We start from the raw sequence: 22,157 nt of genomic DNA on the forward strand, positions 1-22,157 counted from the left end.
CAGGCATTACACTTCTTTTATTGGGAGGGGAAAAAATGAAGAAAGGGTGCTGGGGAAGAAGGAAAAACAATCTTCTGCAAGTACAGGTTAAAATATGAATTATGCAGTCAACAAAAAGTCAAGATAATTTTATAATAACTACTACTTCTCATTCTAAATTTTGTGTTTAGACTAGCTATTGTTAGTTTTAGACAATGAATAATAATCTAATAAAATTATATTACAAAAGACAAGGGAATAAAAAAATCCCATATCATGCTATATAGGCAAATAGGAAACAAGAAAGAACAAGCAGTAATATGTTAGTAAAAATTGGACAAAGTGTCTGGAGGGAGTTGGTAGTTAAAAGCATTTGTTCTTCTTGTAGGAGGACCCAGATTCAATTCCAAGCACCATAATCAAGTTCCAGGGGACCAGCTGCCCTTTTCTGACTTCTATGGGAACCAGGCATACATGTGGTACACATACAGATGATCAGAAAAACCCTTTGCAATAAAATAAAATCACAAATATAAATATAAGTGAGTCCAATATTTTTAGATGGTAGAAGCAGAGAAATGTACATATCTATGTCAAGCAGAGCTACTGTGTGATGGGTAGTTGGCCTTACATCTACCAACCAACTCTCAGCACACTTTATTCTGTCCTCCTTTCTAATATATATATATTTTAACCAGCCCACTGTTCTCCAGCTTCTAGAGCCTGACTCCCAGACCAGGCGCACAGTTTCTATGCTATGCGAGATGATTTCAGGCTTCTTTGCTTCAACACCACACCACACCTCAGGAAGATTTGACCAGTTAGGCCTGGCTGCCTTGGGGCCTCTTTGATGCTGAAGTAACTTTCTAGTTCTAAGACTGGATAGCTCCAGTGACAGGGTGAGATTGCTCACACACTTGTTTATCTTAGCATAGGTTCTCATATTGTGCAAGCACTGGGCAGCTTTTTCATCTCGGTTTTAATCTCCATTTTTTCTCAGGAAGGCATGAATTTCAGATGGTGATGAGCTGCTGGGTCAATCAGTAATTTACAGAGTAAAGGCTTGTCACTCTCCCAAGCTTCCTTCTGGCTTTCAGAAAGCATATCAGTGGTCAATAGTCTCATAGCACTCTGAGTCCTCCCCCAAGTCACCAGAGAGAACAAAGTATGCTTTCTCATTTACTCTAAAGACACTTGAGGACGCTCCCAGGGTCATTTCTCTGCTTACAGCTCTTTAGTACTGACATTATGTAGTCTAATGTCTCTCTATCAACCCAAGGGTCTTCTGTGAATATTTTCCAGGTAGTTATATATTATGAACATGTACTATTTAATAGTCAAAATAAGGCACCGTGAGCCATCTATCATTTATCTATTAATGTGATTATCAAGCACTTATAAGCTATTTAGAATCTGTTATTTCTACATCTCTTATTACAAACATATTTCTCTCTTGTTAGCAGTGAACCATCCAGTTATCTCTTCATGTAGCTGTATGTGGATCTCTCACACCCTCTAGATTTACTTAAAAATTTGTCCCCAGATACACACAAATACTCTGTAAGTTCTTTATTTGTTCATAAGGGGAATTCTAGGTCAGACAGTTTTGTTTTGAAAAAGTTACCTATAGCCATGGCTAAAATTTACTGAAGATTTTTATGCTGACTTTAATGATACACATAAAATGAGTTATTTATATTCACCAATTTTTCTAATTTTGTTTAAAACTCTGATATTTCAGGGCAAACATATCTGCTTTCTTTCACCTTTTTGGTGGAACAGATATTTAGTCCTCTGAGAACTTATGTATGAAGTTGGGGTGTAGATGATTACTTAAACATATTTTACAGACTTAATGCTGTCCTCCTGATTGACCTAAAGGCTTTCTGTGTTGTTATAAACATACACAGGGACCTGAGAATGTATAGTGAAAACAAAGGCATGGATTGTCTGTGTCTTTGTCACAGCTCAGGCCCCACACCTGTGCTTTCCTGTGAGGGAGGCTGAACTTTCTGAAGCCATATGATTCTAAGAAAAATGTGTCTTCCTTCCACAGTCCTTCCTTTCCTCTTGAAACCATGGCTTCCCAACTGCCTACATCTCCTTTTCATCCTCAACAGAGTCAGCATAATAATTCTCCTGAAATGAACTGCTCCATTCTCTGCAGAGCTACCCACTGTGAGGTCCCAATGCTGGACACTAAAGTTCATCCCCTCTGGAACATCCCTTCAAAGGTTTTGCATCAGACCCAGTTCTTCCAGCCTCTTTAATCCCTGACAATTGATGAGTTATGCAGCTATTATTTTTGTGTTTTTTTCCCTATTATGTTTTTTTATTCATCTGCTTTGATTTAAATAAAATTCTTTGTTAAAGAAGTATTTTCCACAAATCTTAGTTTGTTTTGGCTGATTCCTTTTGTTCATATGCTTTCTTAGAAATATATTCCTTGTTAAATTGTTATTGTGTTGGTCAATAGATATCCAAACTTTTCTTTTTAAATGAGATCTCTTTTTTTTTGATCAATTTTTATCAACTCCAACACTTCAAGTGCCCCAGTAGAATGGGGGAGACTATGTAACTCCCATTTCTAAGAGGTCAAAGTCTTTAGATTCCTTCAAATGAGCCCTTTTTATAATCATTAAGATAATTAGCTTTACTTTGCAAATGAGGAACCCAAAACACACAGAAATAAAAAACAAAAACCAAAAGAAACAAACAAACAAAAAGAAAAGAAAAAACGGGTTTAAATATTAACCAGACCGTAGACGGCTAAGGGTCTGTCATGCCTATAGCCCACTGCTGTTGCTAAAATAAATCACGAGAAAGACAATAAACAAAGAACTATCAAATTATTTTAACATTAACATCTAATAGCTAAAACCAATAACTCATCACTGTAAACAATGAAGAGTAATGTATGACATGGATATTTTAACCACAGTGTGACCTCAAGTGAAAGCACGTCAATGACAGGTTTCAGAGTCAGTATGTAAGGTCAGCAGTGGGGACCCAGGCTGATGACAGGACACATGATTAAGAAACACATAATTCTGTTACTTGAGATGTGTAATATTTTTTAACATCATTTTGCCTGTTGACCAAACAGACCACATGGAATGATGTGGACTCGAATGAATTTGACCATTTAAAAAAATATTCAAACCCAAGGGATATAGGTCTTAGCAATTCACTTAATTGTTTTGAGCATAACTAACCTTTACCGAGTTACTTCCTGAAATGCAGACTCTCACATCCCACCCACAGCTCCCGAATGGGAGAAGTTCTTCACACAAAGCACTGGGTAAATTTCATATGCACTCAAGTGTCCACAAGAAGATAAGTTCACACATTACAGTACATAGATTTTGATAAACTCCCTGGCTATACTTTAATAGTATTGCAAAAATAGGAGTGAGGAGGAAGTCTTAAACTAAAAGAAAAGAAAAGAAAGATTAGAAAGGAATATAGAACTCCAGTCTTACCTTTGCTTCTGGCCTAACTCCAGAAGCTTCTGAACATCTGTTTTGGAAGATTGTTCATCATTTTTCAAAGACTGAAAGAGAAATGCGGGAAAGGAATCTTAGATAAAACCCTGTCATTTACTTTATTGTCTATATTTAGTGCCAGGTTTTAAGGCACTTGGTTTATTGATATAAAAGATATAAAAATTAGTTCTCCCAGCTACTAATGGTGTCAAGGACACACACAAGGTTTCAGGAGGCACAGTTGGTCAAATTAAACTCTTAATACAAGAACGGCTTTGAGCGGAGGCTCACTGTTCAGATGTTGGAGATAAACAACCTGCAAATACCTCATTTTCTTTCAAGTAAATACTAAATATTTTTATTTTCAAGTGTGTGTGTGTGTGCATTGTGTACATGTTATATATGGGTTGTCAAACACGTGATTAGGCAGATATGAAGGTCAGAGGACAGCTTTGCAGAGTTAATACTTCTATTTCAGACTTGTGCGTGTCCCAAGCATGAAACTTCAGCCACTGGACTCTCCTGGAGAGCACCTTCACCCACTGAGTTATCTCATGTGCTTCTCAGTCTCGTTTTGTTATATATAATTTTACTATGTTAAACGTAAAGCCTTTTTTGTTTAAACAGAAAAGGGAATATGGTGTAGGAGGTCCTTCTGTTTGTGTTTTGCTTTCATTGGTTAATTAATAAAGAAACTTCTTGACCTAATAGGGCAGAACTTAGGTAGGCTAGAGAAGACAGAACTAAATTCTGGGAGGAAGAAAGTAGGGTGAGAGAGCCCCCATGGAGATACCAGGTCCAACATGCTAAATCTTTCCCGGTAAGCTGTGACCTCATGGTGATATACAGATTATTAGAGATGGGTTAAATCAAGCAGTGAGAATTAGCCAATAAGAGGCTAGAGATAATGGGCCAGGCAGTGACTTAAATGAATACAGTTTCTGTGTGATTATTTCAGGTGTAAGCTAGCTGGGCGGCCAGGAAAAAAACAGGCCCTCTCTCCTTGCAACAAGTCTCTTCACAAATAAATTGAAGAAAGTATGGAATATATACATATTAAAGTACTACTCAGCAGTAAAAAACAATGACTTCTTGAATTTTGCATGCAAATGGATGGAAATAGAAAACACTATCCTGAGTGAGGTAAGACACCCAAAAAGAGGAACATGAGATGTACTCACTCATATTTGGTTTCTAGCCATAAATAAAGGACATTGAGCCTATAATTCATGATCCTAGGGAAGCTAAATAAGAAGGTGAACCCAAAGAAAAACATATAGGCATCATCCTGAATATTAAACTTCATCAGGCGATGAAAGGAGACAGAGACAGAGACCCACATTGGAGCACCAGACTGAAATCTCAAGGTCCAAATCAGGAGCAGAAGGAGAGAGAGCATGAGCAAGGAACTCAGGACCGCGAGGGGTGCACCCACACACTGAGACAATGGGGATGTTCTATCGGGAACTCACCAAGGCCAGCTGGCCTGGGTCTGAAAAAGCATGGGATAAAACTGGACTAGCTGAACATAGCGGACAGTGAGGACTACTGAGAAGTCAAGAACAATGGCAATGGGTTTTTGATCCTACTGCACGTACTGGCTTTGTGGGAGCCTAGGCAGTTTGGATGCTCACCTTACTAGACCTGGATGGAGGTGGGTGGTCCTTGGACTTCCCACAGGGCAGGGAACCCTGATTGCTCTTCAGGCTGACGAGGGAGGGGGACTTGATTGAGGGAGGGGGAGGGAAATGGGAGGTGGTAGTGGGGAAGAGGCAGAATTCTTTAATAAATAAATTTTAAAAAAATCCCTTCTCCCATTCCTTTAAAGTGTGTCCACGGAAGGTATTTTGAATTAGCTCTTGTGTAGTTCCAGCAAATGGGAGGTCTCATATAAAGCTTCCCTGCACAGTTCAGAGAATAACCTGATGGGAGTTGAAAGCAGTTAAAGGCAGGTGCTTCTTTGTTCATGTCTGTAACTTATTCTAAGTAAGGTGTTAGGATACAAAAAGACAGAGGACCAGGTAATTTTATTCCTTGTCACGATACACAGGTACTAAGAAAATAACATATGTCACTCTAGTCATTAGTACTTGTATACTTGCAAATTCAGGATTCAGAAGCCGTCAGTTAGAACAGAGAAGCTCCCCCACAAGTTCTTCTTCTCAGAGGATCTGTCATATAAAACCTTTCCTAATAACATCCTTATTTATACTCAGTAAACTGTTCAATAGAGTAACCTTTATACTGGATATTAAAAGTTTAGATAGCAATAAAGGTTTCTACAGAGTAGCTGCGAAGGTAGAGGAATGACGGCAGTTTAGAGGTGAGTGTATTGTTCCTTAATGTTTATTTAACAGACACCTAGCCTGAGTTATAACTTGTAAAGCACGGTGCTGCCTGAACAGTTTCTGCCTGGTATTCAAGAGAGAATAATACACTGTTCGCTTTACCAGAGGTACCTAGGGGCTGACAAGGGTTAACTGAGACTCCCTGTAGGAAGAATTCAGTAAGTAGTGCTCTGTGTGTTTAGGAAAAATAGCTTCCCCTAACAGACAAAGAGGGCAGTTTGAGGAATGAAAATGGGTTTGGTTCCAAGCACCCACATGGAGGCTCACAACTATCTGTAACTCCAGGTTCAAGGGATCTAGCACCCTCCTGGAATCCATGTGTACTGCATGTCTGTAACTCAGGGTCCAAGGGATCTAGCACCCTCCTGGAATCCACACTGCATGTCTGTAACTCCGGGTTTAAGGGATCTAGCACCCTCCTGGCCTGCACATGTATTGTATGTCTGTAACTCCAGGTTCAAGGGATCTAGCACCCTCCTGGTTTACACGTGAACTGCATGTCTGTAACTCCAGGTTCAAGGGATCTAACACCCTTCTGGCCAGCACATGCACTACATGTCTGTAACTCCGGGTACAATCAATCTAGCATCCCCCTGGAATCCACGTGAACTGCATGCACATGGTACATAGGTATGTGCAGGCAAAGCATTTGTTCACATGAAATAAAAACAGATGAAGAAATAAATACTTTTAAGAAATAAGGAAGAAACTAAATAAAGAGAAATGTTTTTAAATAAAATAGTAAACTAAATAGATAAGGAAGACCTATTGAATGTATTGAGGAACTCTGTCTTCTGGGCAGGACGTGCCAGTTATTTTGAAATCAGAGTGACTGGTTACATCCAACTGACTTACCCCATACTGGGCCCAATAATATCACCTTATTAAAGACAGGATAAGTTTTTCAATGCAACTCAGCAGCAGATAGAATGATTGCCTAACATGTGGAGATCTCCAGGACACAGTCTGGTACTACATAAAGAAGTAGGCATAGCAGGAGGTGTGTGTAGTCCTGATAATAAGGAAGTGGAGGCATGAAGACCAGATGGGCATGTTCATCAGTGACTACAAAGTAAACTCTAGGGCCTGTCTTGAAGCAAACAAATGAAACACAACGTCCCAGCAGAGGTTGTTGGAGGTTGGTGAGATGGGGTAACTGCTTGGGGTCCAAGCCTCATGTCCCCCATCTCCCCTAACAAACTCCATGTAAACTTATCAGTTCACCAGGCTGAACATAGGTGGGATAGTTCCTGTGGGGTGTCACTAGTTCCCTATCTGGAATAAATGGTCATTTTGTTCATATTTTGTCAGGAAAAGTCCCATAACACATAGTTATATATGTATTTACTTTATGTTTGAAATCTGATCTCACTTTTTTTATGTGAATGACTTACCCACCTCCAGTGAGCTACTTAAGTCTCTACTTTTCACTTTATAATGAACGTAATGCCATGCTAATTTTGCGAAAAATTTGCTAAGAGGATTTATTAAGATTAAGCAACAAAAAAAGACCATTTTGTGTATTATATGCCACAAAATAAAAAAAGTCATTCTCAAACTTGTAACAATATTTCAGGGACAATTTTCCCCTTTAAAAATCACAGCTCCATGATCATTTTTCTTAAGCAACTTTCTGGTGTATAAGAAGACACCTTGACTAAGGAAACAAGAGTGTCCCGGGAACACAGTAATCACTGATCTCTCCAGGGCATTTCGCCATCTGCTCATGATACGTTCCTGTGCCAGGTGTTCCATCCCCATGAGGACAGGCAGATGTCGTGAATATTCCTCCCAGGCTTGTTTACCTGCTAATGTTCTCCGTAATCTCTGCTTAGGCTTTTCCTAATAAAACTAGATCAATGTGTAGCCTCATGAATCTTTCTCTTCACTCTTCATAGTCTGATGCCCAGATGCACAGAACTATGCTTCATGCACCTTCTAATCCTTCTACATGCATCCCACTCCTGTAGGGTGGGGGTTTGCTTTACTCTCTCAATGCACAGCACAAGTGGCACAAGAGCTCAAACAGTAAATCCAAATGCTGGTCCCACTCATTGCTTACCTCTGTGCTCTTTCTGAACATTGTTTTTGCACCTATAAAGGAAGATTAGTAACTACAATAATGTTTTCATGTGGGAATTAACTAAGAACTATGGAAAGATAACTGAGCATGTGAGCTGGACCAAAACCAATGCTCTAGTGGTTGACTGCACCACCACCATTGAAGCTGAACGCTGAACGGTAAAAGGTGGTGGTGTTTGTGGCAGGGGGGAGAACGCAAGTCAAATAATCCCAAGCTGACTCCAAAATGATGTATTTTAAGGCCTTTCTTTATTAAGGGGGAAAACTCACGGAACAGGAACAGGGGTCCAACCTCAAGGTATGGAGTGCAAGAAGGAGAGAGAGAGGGAGAGAGAGAGAGAGAGAGAGAGAGAGAGAGAGAGAGAGAGAGAGAGAGAGAGAGAGCTGGGTGGGTGGGATATAGGAGCTTTTGGGGGAACCCAAAAGTCATGCTCCAACCTGGTCCAGTCTCCCAAAGGCCATCACACCATCATCTTCCCCATAGTATCATCATGGCAACATTCTATAATACAGACCTTGAGGCCCAAGACAACACACAGACAGCCTCAGTTCTGTGGTATGTGAAAAGTCTCTGGAGCAAACTAGCTTACATTTAAATGATGGAGTCTTTACTGACTTTCATAACTACTGTCTTTAGAATATATTGCTTATGCACCATAAAAAAATCACAAAGTACCATTTCCTCTACTTATTCAAAAGAATTAAGCCGTGCAGTGCCCCTAAAGAACTTAGTACACAGTAGGTACTCAGTGAATGCAATGTGCAAATTCAGACATCAAAAAGTGTCACTCTTTGTCTCACAATGTTGTGTCCATAAAGCTTTTTACCTTGCAGTCCTTTGTGTATACGGTCTAGCTTCTGCTTTTATGTTTCCTATGGGTTTCCTATGGGGATGAACATGGGTGTATCTGTGTCTTTATGTGTTTGTTGTGCTTTTCTTTGGCTCTTTTCCTTCTGTTTGTTTTTGTCCTACTCTGATTGTTTTATACTATTATATTATTATGCCTTAGATGCTGTTTATTTTCTCACAAGAGGCAGAAAGGGGTAGATCCTAGTGGGAGGGGAGGTGGGGAGAACCTAGAGGAATCAGGGGAGGAGAAATCATAATTAGGACATAACGTATTGAAAAAAGTTTCTATTTTAACTAAGACAAAAAGTACTTTCATAGGAAAAATAAAGTACTACTAGATGTTTTAGAAAGATTTGTTTATCTGAAATGTATCTTTCTTTTATTTTCTCTGGTTTTAAACATGATAGTCTCCTTTGTAAAACATTTATCCATTTCTATAAAGAAGTTGCTTAAAGGATCTTTAGAACTATCCTAGGGGAAAAAAAATCTAAATTTATCTTCTAAATATCCTTCCTAAATTCTTTGACTCTCAGTCTAATTTCTCTTCTCACTTTGTAATGTCAAGAACTCCTTTTGCTGTTTGGAAACTGCAGGTCTCTAGATCATTTCAAAAGACTTTTAATTTCAAAACTAAAACAATAATAAATATTAACAGGAGTGGTAAAGCCCAGAAATGTAGAGAAAATTATTTAAAAATGTATATCCGTCCAGTGGGTGACAAAATCAGTTTCCAGCTCACCTGAAGGTTGACTTTGATCCCATCCAGTTCTCGGGACGTCTTTGTCAGCTCCCTCAGGACTGTGCTGCGCTCCTTAAACACTTCCTTCAGCTGCTTCTCTAGCTCCTCGTAGTCCTGTCTAACACAGAAGAAAGGTGTGAGAGCCCCGCACACACTCTGCCTGGTGAAATATTTCACTTGCAGAAAGAACTAGGCAGACCGAAGGTCCCCAGCACGGGACAGTTTCTACGTACTAATGTAGTCTAGCCGGTATGGTTTAGAAAGTAGAAGATTTCTATAATAGCACTATATTTTTCTAGGCATTTTTATATCTGTTGCAAGAGACGGGGTTTGGAGAAATATCCCAAAGGCTTAGGCAGGTTTTTATACTGTGGAATACACTAGAGGGTAGAGCCAAATAGAAAGCAGGGGACTTGTGTTCACCATTGGTCCACAGGAAAGAAAACCCAAAGGGAAATGAATTCCATTTTACACATGTCCAAGAACCACTATTGGTCTTAAAGGTAGGCGGGAAAAAGAACAACCACTTTGAAACGCAGTCAATGAGCACAGAAATTCCAGCGAACTTGGACAGAAAGATGAAGCTGACATTCAAGGAAAAGCTCAGCCTGCAGTAAATGTGTGTTTGCTCGAGTGATGGGACACTGGGGCAAGAAAGAAAATATGTTAAAGGTAAATATGAATTAGCTAGACTAAGGGAGAAAGCACTTGTATTGCCAGTGTCAATAAAGTTATTTTAAGTGAATACATGTCAGCCGTGAAGCTCCGATAAAGGAGTGGGAGATCTGGTATCTGGCAAGAAAACGTGGGAAGAGGGAAAGAGACACAGCAGGCTTCTAAGTGACGTTTAGGACTCGGGACCCTGTTTGGAGAATAATAGTGAACTGAAAATGTTCTAGTCGGGCAAAGACAAGGCCAGATTGGGAGTTTGGAATGCTTGGCGTGAAGGTGTGGAGAATGGGCACAGAAGCCAACATACAATGATCCAGACCAGAGAGTGCCTGACTACATGAAAAGCAAATAAACAGGAAAACACAGAGACTGATTTTCTTCCATCAAAGGAAATAAAATGAATACAAAACCTGCTCTTGTAAATTATTTGCATGCTCTTTGGATAGAGACAGCGGTAGTGACGTTGCCATGTTTAAGATTTCAGCAACTTTTATTTAGCCCTTCACCAAGGAAATGCTAGAGAGCCCTGCTTGCGCAGTGAAAGGTGGCTGAGTTCCGTTGTGATCTTGTAGAAAAGGGCACCAGACTTTCTCTATGTTAGTTCATTTATAAAACTTGAGATACTGGCTTCCCCCACATTTTTGTGTTAAATTGTAACTTTATAGAGTTTTGACCTCCAATGTAAATAATGAGGTTTTCTAAACGAGTCTTGTCTTTATTCCTGAGAAACTTAGTGAATTTCATGGGTGTTCTGCAGACATGTAGAACAATCATTTGCACTGTGGAGTTTAGCATTGGTTAAGAAATTTATTTCATTTAGAGTAGGCTTCAGTGACTGCTTTGGGTTTTGTTTTTGTGGTTTCTTTGCCAAGTGTAGGTGTTTGCCACCCTTCAGGTTCTTCTTGCATGAAGGGAATTGGAATGGTATGTAACTGCGGAGCAAGTTATTCTACAATGGCCCTGAAGCAGATGACCCAATCCAATTGATTATTATTAATCAATAATCATCCAGTTTTAGACTGTCTTGGGAGTCTAATAATAATAATGATTCATCTTTGTCTCACCTAAAAGTACAGTGTGATTTCATGCCTTTGGTTTCTCTTGTACAATAAACATGTCCCCAGAATACCATATACATTATAAATCAAACTGATGAAAAAAACACATTGGCCATGTTTTGCATGAGAGATCACATAACTCATTTTGTACTCACAAGAACTCCAGGAGGTAAGTGCTCCTGGTCACCCTATTTTCCAGTAGATATATTTGAATCAATAAGATAAGAAATCACTTCCAAGGGCAACACTATTATAGAAGTGGTCTACCAGTCAGTTCCATGCTCCCTGTCTCAGCTATGGCTCTAAAAATACATTGACATCAGAGCAAGAATGGTGACCTGGCTATGAGTGTGGAGCTAAATGTCCAGTGTGCTTTCCATAAAATTTATCGTCTGTTGCTTCTTCCTTCTTTGTTACATGTAACAATATTCACTATTGCTTTAGCTTATCATTGATGATTTTTCATTAAATTAAATATAACTATTATTTCTTTTTTGCTATTTTCATACAGTTTGCAATCAGTTTTAATTACATTATCATATTTAGTGCTCCTAAACTTTGCGATAAAATGCACTTCAGGACTTTAAACAATCTATTGCTTAGTTAATGCCACAATAATCTTGAACAAGATACAATAATTAGAGAAATAGAGCCATGGAACTTAATCAATTATCGGCATTTTCTAATTTGATTTCTATGATTACATCATAACTCTAGAGAGTGGAAATGGACAGAGGCAATCACTGTATGCTGTTCTGTTTGAAGGAAGTGTTTCTTTATCTTCCAACAACTTTTCTTTAGAGACATAAATAATCAAAAGGCTCACCCTTCACCCATGCTCTACCATAGGTTGTGTGTCTCTTGGAGGTTCTACCTGCTGCCAGGTGCTATGACACATTCTGTTCTGTGTGCAGTTCAATCAATCTTATCACTGCATGCTTAGCATGTTCCTACTGTTCTTTTTCTTACAGAGTAATAAAATCAGTTATGTGGCCATACACATATTTTCTTGATTATTTCTGTGGCATAAACTAGTAAGTTTATTTTAATATGTGCTAGACAGCTTGAATTCTCTAAAATACATTCGTTTATATTTGATATTTTTCTACATGTTCAGGTAAGGAAATTACTGTTTTACCCTTGAAAAAAAATATGTGCAAATGGCACAGGAATGACATCTATATTAGTTACTTTACTGTTTCTGTGACAGTGACCATGACCCAAAAACAATTTGGGGAATAAAGAGCTTCTTTCTCCTTACAGCTTATAGTCTATCATTTAGGGAAGTCAGCAGAAACTCGAGACAGAGACCAGGAAGCAAAAACTAATACAGAAGTCACAGAAGAGTGTTGATTACTGCCTTTCCTCCATGACTCGCTCGGTCTGCTTTCTGATGATACCTAGGACTTAACGCTAGGGGTAGCACTGCCTACTGTGAACTGTACCCTCCTATGCCAATCACTAGACCAGCCTTATAGAGGCATTTTCTCAGCCATGGTGGCACACTCTTCTGCATAGCTCTAGCTTGTGCTGCCTTGACAGAAACTAGTCAGCACAGATTTATAGCTACTTTCTAAAATACTTCTCAGGTATTCTGTGAGATAATGACTCCATTTTTATAGTTTTTTTTGCTTCCATTTGTCTGGATCAGTTCTACCTAATTTTTAGTAGGGTTAGATCTTGTTAAGATGGTCACAACAAAGTACACAGAATGGGTAATGATGAAAATATGGTTTGAGTCACAATTTTGGAGTCTTGAGCTAAAAATTCAAGCTGGTCCAGGCTTGGCTTCTTTGGAGACTGTGACAGAATATTCTCACAGTGTAGAGAGCTGTCCTCTCCCAATTTCTTGCACATCATTTTTTCCTGTGATTTTGTGTTCAATTTATTTCCTTTTATAAGAATCTAATCCTATTTATACCCCACATAACAAACATAGTTTAACTTGATTGTTTTTTATAAAGATTCTATCTACAAATGAATTTACTTCTAATATGTCAAAGGTTATAGTATCAATGGATACAGAGAGAGAATCCAATCATGACAGCTTTCTAATCTATCTCTTTTTTTCTTTTTCTTTTGTTTTTATTAAAAATTTCTGCCTCCTCCCCTCCTCCTATTTCCCTCCCCCTCCCCGCACTTCTCTCCCCCTTCCTCTCCAGTCCTAAGAGCAGTCAGGGTTCCCTGCCCTGTGGGAAGTCCAAGGTCCTCCCCCCTCCATCCAGGTCTAGGAAGGTGAGCATCCAAACAGCCTAGGCTCCCACAAAGCCAGTACATGCAGTAGGATCAAAACCCAGTGCCATTGTCCTTAGCTTCTCATCAGCCCTCATTGTCCGCCATGCTCAGAGAGTCTGGTTTTATCCCATCCTTTTTCAGTCACAGTCCAGCTGGCCTTGGTGAGCTCCCAATAGATCAGCCCCACTGTCTCAGTGGGTGGGTACACCCCTCGTGGTCCTGACTTCCTTGCTCATGTTCTCCCTCCTTCTGCTCCTCATTTGGACCTGGAGCTCTAATCTATTTCTAAACTCATTATTTGTTATAGATTTTGATACTTGTTCTATGTAGAAAATACCTGTTTATATATCTATCTACCTATGAATCTATTCATTATCTCTTATGCATCAAAAAAGAATCCTCTCTTTATCCATCATTTATCAATTGATATTTTATCTCATATCTATTTATGTATCTACTACTTATCTATCACAATCATCACCTATCAGCTATCAACCACTTACCAGTCTGTGAGCAGTAAAAGAAAAAGAGACAAATGTATTTTTGTGTTATATCCGGATTCATTTATAAAAAAGTTCTATTTCAAAGAAATATAATGATTTAATCATTAAAAGAATCATTAAAAGTCTGTTTAATCCTCATTCTTCCTAAGTTTGCTTCCTCCAACTGTTCTTGTCTTACCAACAAGATTTTGCATTTTGGAGTCAGGCCCGGCAGGCAGGCCTAGTCGGCGGAAGCACCTGTGCGCAGGCAGGCCCAGGTGGCGGAGGCACCGGCAGGCAGGCCTAGGTGGCGGAAGCAACAGCGCACAGGCAGGCCCGGGCAGCGGAGGCACCAGCACGCAGGCAAGTCCGGGCAGCAGAGGCACCGGCGTGCAGGCAGGCCCGGGTGGCGGAGGCACCGGCAGTCAGGCCCGGCAGGCAGGCCTAGGCGGCGGAAGCACCGGCGCGCAGGCAGGCCCAGGTGGCGGAGGCACCGGCAGGTAGGCCTAGGCGGCGGAAGCACCGGCGCACAGACAGTTCCGGCCGGCGGAGGCACCGGCAGGCAGGCCTAGGCGGCGGAAGCAACGGCGCGCAGGCAGGCCCGGGCAGCGGAGGCACCAGCACGCAGGCAAGTCCTGGCGGCAGAGGCACCGGCGTGCAGGCAGGCCCGGGTGGCAGAGGCATCGGCAGTCAGTCCCGGCAGGCAGGCCTAGGCAGCGGAAGCACCGGCGCACAGACAGGCCCGGGCGGCGGAGGCACCAGCACGCAGGCAAGTCCGGGCGGCAGAGGCACCGGCGTGCAGGCAGGCCCGGGTGGCGGAGGCACCGGCAGTCAGGCCCGGCAGGCAGGCCTAGGCGGCGGAAGCACCGGCGCGCAGGCAGGCCCAGGTGGCGGAGGCACCGGCAGGCAGGCCTAGGCGGCGGAAGCACCGGCGCACAGACAGTTCCGGCCGGCGGAGGCACCGGCAGGCAGGCCTAGGCGGCGGAAGCAACGGCGCGCAGGCAGGCCCGGGCAGCGGAGGCACCAGCACGCAGGCAAGTCCTGGCGGCAGAGGCACCAGCGTGCAGGCAGGCCCGGGTGGCGGAGGCACCGACAGTCAGTCCCGGCAGGCAGGCCTAGGCGGCGGAAGCACCGGCGCGCAGGCAGGCCCAGGTGGCGTAGGCACCGGCAGGCAGGCCTAGGCGGTGGAAACACCGGCGCACAGACAATTCCGGGCGGCGGAGGCACCGGCAGGCAGGCCCGGGCGGCGGAGGCACCGGCAGGCAGGCCCAGGTGGCGGAGGCACCGGCAGGCAGGCCCAAGTGGCGGAGGCACCGGCAGGCAGGCCCGGGCGGCGGAGGCATTGGATACAGGATAGTGCGGGCAAGAAACAGTGAAGCCTGCACTGAGAACAGATTGCCCCGCTACAATTAAATCAAACCCAATAGATAGCATCGGTAAGAGGAGATGGGCAGACGCCAAGGCAAGAATTCACCCAACAATCTGAAAAACAACATGAAAACACCAGAACCCAATGATCTTACAACACAAGGACTTGAACACCCTAACACAGGAGAAGAGGAAAAAACTGACTTTTTGAAAGCAATAGAGTCCCTTAAACAACATGTAAAAAACGCCCTCATAGAAATGGATGAGAAGTATAACAAAAAGTTTGAAGAAATGAGTAAATACGTAAATGATACCCTGGGAAGCCAAGAAAAAACGATCAAACAGGTAATGGAAACAGTCCAAGAATTGAAAACTGAAATGGAAGCAAGGAAGAAAACACAAACTGAGGACCAGCTGGATATGGCAAATATAGGTCAACGAGCAGAGACTACAGAAACAAGCATAATCAATAGAATACAAGAGATAGAAGAAAGAATCTCAGATTCTGAAGACAACATAGAGAAAATAAACGGACTGATCAAAGAAAACACCAAAACCAATAAATTCTCATCACAAAACATTCAGGAAATATAAGACACAATAAAAAGACCAAACCTAAGAATAATAGGGATAGAAGAAGGAGAAGAGGCACAGCTCAAAGGTCCAGAAAACATTTTTAACAAAATTATGGAAGAAAACTTCCCCAACATAAAGAAAGATATTCCTTTGAATATTCAAGAAGCATACAGAACACCAAACAGACTGGATCAAAAAAAAAACGTCCCCTCGCCATATAATAATCAAAACACAAAATATACAGATTAAAGAAAGAATATTAAGAGCTGCAAAGGAAAAAGGCCAAGTAACTTATAAAGGTAAACCGATCAGACTTACACCTGACTTCTCTATGGAAACCATGAAAGCCAGAAGGTCCTGGATAGAGGTACTACAGAAACTAAGAGACCATGGATGCAAACCCAAACTACTATACCCAGCCAAGCTATCGTTCACTATCAATGGAGAAACCAAGACATTCCAGGATAAGAACAAATTTAAACAATACGTTGCCACAAATCCAGCCCTACAGAAAGTAATAGAAGGAAAATCACAACCCAAGGAATCCAACATTGCCAACACTGCCTACAATAACCCAGGCATCTAGCGACCCTTCAACAGCACAACTCAAAGAAGGGAGACACACAAACTCTTCTACCAAAAGCAGTAAGAATAACCGGAGTTAACAACCACTGGTCATTAATATCACTTAATATTAATGGTCTCAATTCACCAATAAAAAGGCACAGGCTAAGAGATTGGATACGAAAACAGGATCCAACAGTCTGCTGTTTGCAAGAAACTCATCTCAACCACAAAGACAGGCATCTACTCAGAGTAAAGGGTTGGGAAAAGGTTTTTCAAGCAAATGGTCCTAAGAAAAAAGCAGGTGTGGCCATACTAATTTCTAACAAAACTGACTTCAAACTAAAATCAATCAGAAGAGATCGAGAGGGACACTTTATACTCATAACAGGAACGATTCAGCAGGATGAAGTCTCAATCCTGAATATCTATGCCCCTAATATAAAAGCACCCACTTATGTCAACGAAATATTGCTAAAACTCAAGGCAGACATCAAATCACACACACTAGTAGTAGGAGACTTCAACACACCTCTCTCACCAATGGACAGGTCAATCAGACAGAAAACTAATAGAGAATTAAGAGAATTGTTGGAGGTAATGAATCAAATGGACTTAATAGACATCTATAGAACACTCCACCCAAATAGGAAAGAATACACCTTCTTCTCTGCAGCTCATGGAACCTTCTCGAAAATTGACCACATACTTGGAAACAAAGGAAACCTCCACAGATACAAAAAAATATCAGTGTCCACCTGTGTCTTATCAGATCACCACGGATTAAAGTTAGAAGCCACCAACAAAGCTACCCCCAGAAAGCTGGCAAACTCATGGAAACTGAACAGTCAACTACTGAACCACACCTGGGTCAAGGAAGAAATTAAGAAAGAAATTAAAGTCTTCCTTGAATTTAATGAAAACAAAGAGACAACATACTCAAACCTATGGGACACGATGAAAGCAGTGCTAAGAGGAAAGTTCATAGCACTAAGTGCCCACTTAAAGAAAACGGAGAAAGCATACATTGGGGACTTAACAGCACACCTAAAAGCTCTAGAAAAAAAAGAAGCAGACGCACCCAGGAGGAGTAGAAGACTGGAAATAATCAAACTGAGGGCAGAAATCAACAAAATAGAAACACAGAAAACAGTCCAAAGAATCAATGAAACAAAAAGTTGGTTCTTGGAGAAAATCAACAAGATTGACAAACCCCTATCCAAACTAATTAAACGACAGAGAGAGAACACGCAAATAAATAAGATCAGAAATGAAAAGGGGGACATAACCACAGACACAGAGGAAATTCAGAGAATCATTAGATCTTACTACAAAAGCCTGTATGCCACAAAACTGGAAAATGCAAAAGAAATGGACACTTTTTTAGATAAGTACCATATACCAAACCTAAACCAAGACCAGGTGAACGATCTAAATAGACCTGTTAGTCGCGAAGAATTAGAAACAGTTATCAAAAATCTCCCTTCCAAAAAAAGCCCAGGGCCAGATGGTTTCAATGCAGAATTCTACCAGAACTTCCAAGAAGAGCTAATACCTATACTTCTTAATGTATTTCACAATATAGAAACAGAAGAGTCATTGCCAAATTCCTTTTATGAAGCTACAGTTACCCTGATACCAAAACCACACAAAGACCCAACCAAGAAAGAGAATTACAGGCCTATCTCACTCATGAACATCGACGCAAAAATTCTCAATAAAATACTGGCAAACCGAATCCAAGAACACATTAGAAAAGTTATCCATTATGATCAAGTAGGCTTCATTCCAGAGATGCAGGGCTGGTTCAACATACGCAAATCTATCAATGTAATCAACCATATAAATAAACTGAAAGAAAAAAACCATATGATCATTTCATTAGATGCTGAAAAAGCATTCGACAAAATTCAACACTCCTTTATGATAAAGGTCTTGGAGAGATTAGGGATACAAGGGTCATACCTAAATATAATAAAAGCTATTTACAGCAAGCCGACAGCTAACATTAAATTAAATGGAGAAAAACTCAAAGCCATCCCACTAAAATCAGGAACACGACAAGGATGTCCACTCTCTCCATACCTCTTCAATATAGTGCTTGAAGTTCTAGCAATAGCAATAAGACAACATAAGGGGATCAAGGGGATCCATATTGGAAAGGAAGAAGTTAAGCTTTCATTATTTGCAGATGATATGATAGTATACATAACTGACCCCAAAAACTCTACCAAAGAACTCCTACAGCTGATAAACACCTTTGGTAATGTGGCAGGATACAAAATCAACTCCAAAAAATCAGTTGCCTTCCTATACACTAAGGATAAGGAAGCAGAGAGGGAAATCAGAGAAGCATCACCTTTCACGATAGCCACAAATAGCATAAAATACCTTGGGGTAACTTGACCAAGGAAGTGAAAGATCTATTTGGCAAGAACTTTAAGTCTTTGAAGAAAGAAATTGAAGAGGACACCAGAAAATGGAAGGACCTCCCTTGCTCTTGGATTGGGAGGATCAACATAGTAAAAATGGCAATTCTACCAAAAGCAATCTATAGATTCAACGCAATCCCCATCAAAATCCCATCAAAATTCTTCACAGATCTGGAGAAGACAATAATCAACTTTATATGGAAAAACAAAAAACCCAGGATAGCCAAAACAATCTTATACAATAAAGGATTGTCTGGAGGCATTACCATCCCTGACTTCAAACTCTATTACAGAGCTACAGTACTGAAAACGGCTTGGTACTGGCATAAAAACAGAGAAGTTGACCAATGGAATAGAATAGAAGACCCTGACTTTAGCCCACAAACCTATGAACACCTGATTTTCGATAAAGGAGCTAAAAGTATACAATGGAAAAAAGAGAGCATCTTCAACAAATTGTGCTGGCAAAACTGGAAGTCAATCTGTAGAAGAATGAAAATAGATCCATATATATCACCATGCACAAAACTCAAGTCCAAATGTATTAAAGACCTCAATATCAGTCCAAACACACTGAACCTGATAGAAGAGAAAGTGGGAAGTACTCTACAACACATGGGCACAGGAGAACACTTCCTACATACAACCCCAGCAGCACAAACACTAAGGACATCATTGAATAAATGGGACCTCCTGAGACTGAGAAGCTTCTGTAAAGCAAAGGACACTGTCACTAAGACAGAAAGGCAACCCACTGACTGGGAGAAGATCTTCACCAACCCCGCAACTGACAAAGGTCTGATATCCAAAATATACAAAGAACTCAAGAAATTAGACCGTAAAAGGTTAATCAATCCAATTATAAAATGGGGCACTGAGCTGAACAGAGACTTTTCAACAGAAGAAGTTCAAATGGCCAAAAGTCACTTAAGATCATGCTCAACTTCCTTAGCAATCAGGGAAATGCAAATCAAGACAACATTAAGATACCATCTTACACCGGTCAGAATGGCTAAAATCAAAAACACCAATGATAGCCTCTGCTGGAGAGGTTGTGGAGAAAGGGGCACTCTCATCCATTGCTGGTGGGAATGCAAACTTGTGCAACCACTTTGGAAAGCAGTGTGGCGGTTTCTCAGGAAAGTCGGGTTCAACCTACCTCTTGACCCAGCAATACCACTATTGGGAATATACCCAAGAGATGCCCAAACATACAACAAAAGTATATGCTCAACTATGTTGATAGCAGCATTGTTTGTAATTGCCAGAACCTGGAAACAACCTAGATGTCCTTCAGTGGAAGAATGGATGAAGAAAGTATGGAATATATACATATTAGAGTACTACTCAGCAGTAAAAAACAATGACTTCTTGAATTTTGCATACAAATGGACGGAAATTGAAAACACTATCCTGAGTGAGGTAAGCCAGACCCAAAAAGAGGAACATGGGATGTACTCACTCATATTTGGTTTCAAGCCATAAATAAAGGACATTGAGACTATAATTCGTGACTCTAGAGAAGCTAAATAAGAAGGTGAACCCAAAGAAAAACATATAAGCATCCCCCTGAATATTAACCTTCATCAGGCGATGAAAGAAGACAGAGACAGAGACCAACATTGGAGCACTGGACTGAAGTCTCACGATCCAAATGAGGAGCAGAAGGAGAGTGAGCACGAGCAAGGAACTCAGGACGGCGAGGGGTGCACCCACACACTGAGGCAATGGGGATGATCTATCGGGAACTCACCAAGGCCAGCTGGCCGGGGACTGAAAAAGCATGGGACAAAACCGGTCTCGCTGAACATAATGGACAATGAGGACTACTGAGAACTGAAGAACAATGGCAATGGGTTCTTGATCCTATTGCATGTAATGGCTTTGTGGGAGCCCAGGTAGTTTGGATGCTCACCTTAATAGACCTGGATGGAGGTGGGTGGTCCTTGGACCTCCCACAGGGCAGAGAAACCTGCTTGCTCTTTGGGCTGAGGAGGAAGGAAGACTTGATTGGGGGAGGGGGAGGGAACGGGAGGTGGTGGCGGGGAAGAGGCAGAAATCTTTAATAATTAAATTAATTAATTAATAAAAAAAATCAGCAAGGAAAAAAAAGATTTTGCATTTTGAATCTTCTCAATGAATTTTAGAATTATAATGTTAGTTTTCTGTAGATTTTAATTGAAACTGTACTCACTCAGTTATGTTACGGACATAGATAACATCTGGGCATCTAGCCACCTAACAATACACATAGTCTCATATATTGTTCCAGCGGACTTTACAATTGAGCACCACAATGGAATTATTATATGTAATTACTACTCATTTTGTTGAACTTATTTTTGTTGTGAATATTTTTTCATTTAATTGCCAATTGAATACTCCTATTCTTGAAACCATGAATTATGTAAATTAATCTTTTTATTCCAGACAATGTATCATCCATTCATAGCCATCTTGATTTTCAACTGATTTGCATGGGAAACCATGTTTCTTTGAGCAATGTGATTTTACCCACTCCCATAACTGGTTTCACTATGTATTCAGTGACCCCTCCCTTTGATGAAATTCCAAAGTGATGTTGAAAAGAGAAAATAAGAAAAAAACTTTTTCATCCATTACAAAAAATGTATCATATAGGGTTCATTCTTGACTACAGAGATTTGTAAATATGAATATTCTTGTGTTACTGGATACACACAGAAAAATAAACAAACAGACATAATCCCAGGTAAACAATTCATGAGCCATTAAATGCTACATATATCTTAGATTTAAGGAATTGAAAATATGGGAGAAACATCAATTTACACTCACCCATTCATCACAATAATTTCGCCCAAAGAAGCATGACCAGGTTGTTTATATCCATTCTTTACAATATTTTGGCAATCTTTACTTCAAATTCCACTATTTGTGTGTTTATGAATAGTACTTTTGACTGGTATGGATAATGGATATTTCATATGACTTGTCTTGTTAAGATGTGAATATGATCATACCAGAAAACATTTAAATGCCTATAAATGGAATAAGTGTTCCACAGAATATTTGCATAGTCATACATTGTTTGATAACTGTGGTCAACAAACTGCACAGGTCAGTTAACGAGTAGGACAGGTAGAGAATTTTTGTCACTTCCTAATGTTGTCTCTACTGATATTTTTAAGATTATTTTTAAAATCAGTAAGTAAATAAATAAATAAATAAATAAAATTCAGTAAGTTCAGTGGCTTTGAATAGCATCTGATTTTACCTGTAGTATGCATGACAATGTGGTTCATAAA

The 22,157-nt window shown here is 40.5% G+C and overlaps 1 protein-coding gene across 1 annotated transcript in view; it reads right to left on the reverse strand.

Annotated features, from left to right (window-relative positions):
• Positions 1-22,157, reverse strand: part of LOC130875604 (leucine zipper protein 2-like) — a 143,971-nt gene that overhangs the window by 116,954 nt on the left and 4,860 nt on the right. Inside the window, exons 2-3 of the mRNA XM_057771621.1 lie at positions 9,484-9,597; positions 3,462-3,532 (exon numbers count right to left, since the gene is read on the reverse strand). Of these exons, the coding sequence (XP_057627604.1) occupies positions 3,462-3,532; positions 9,484-9,597 (185 nt within the window). The remainder of the gene's footprint in view (positions 1-3,461; positions 3,533-9,483; positions 9,598-22,157) is intronic.

This window comes from Chionomys nivalis, chromosome 6 (assembly GCF_950005125.1).
Source record: "Chionomys nivalis chromosome 6, mChiNiv1.1, whole genome shotgun sequence".
NCBI lineage: Eukaryota > Metazoa > Chordata > Mammalia > Rodentia > Cricetidae > Chionomys > Chionomys nivalis.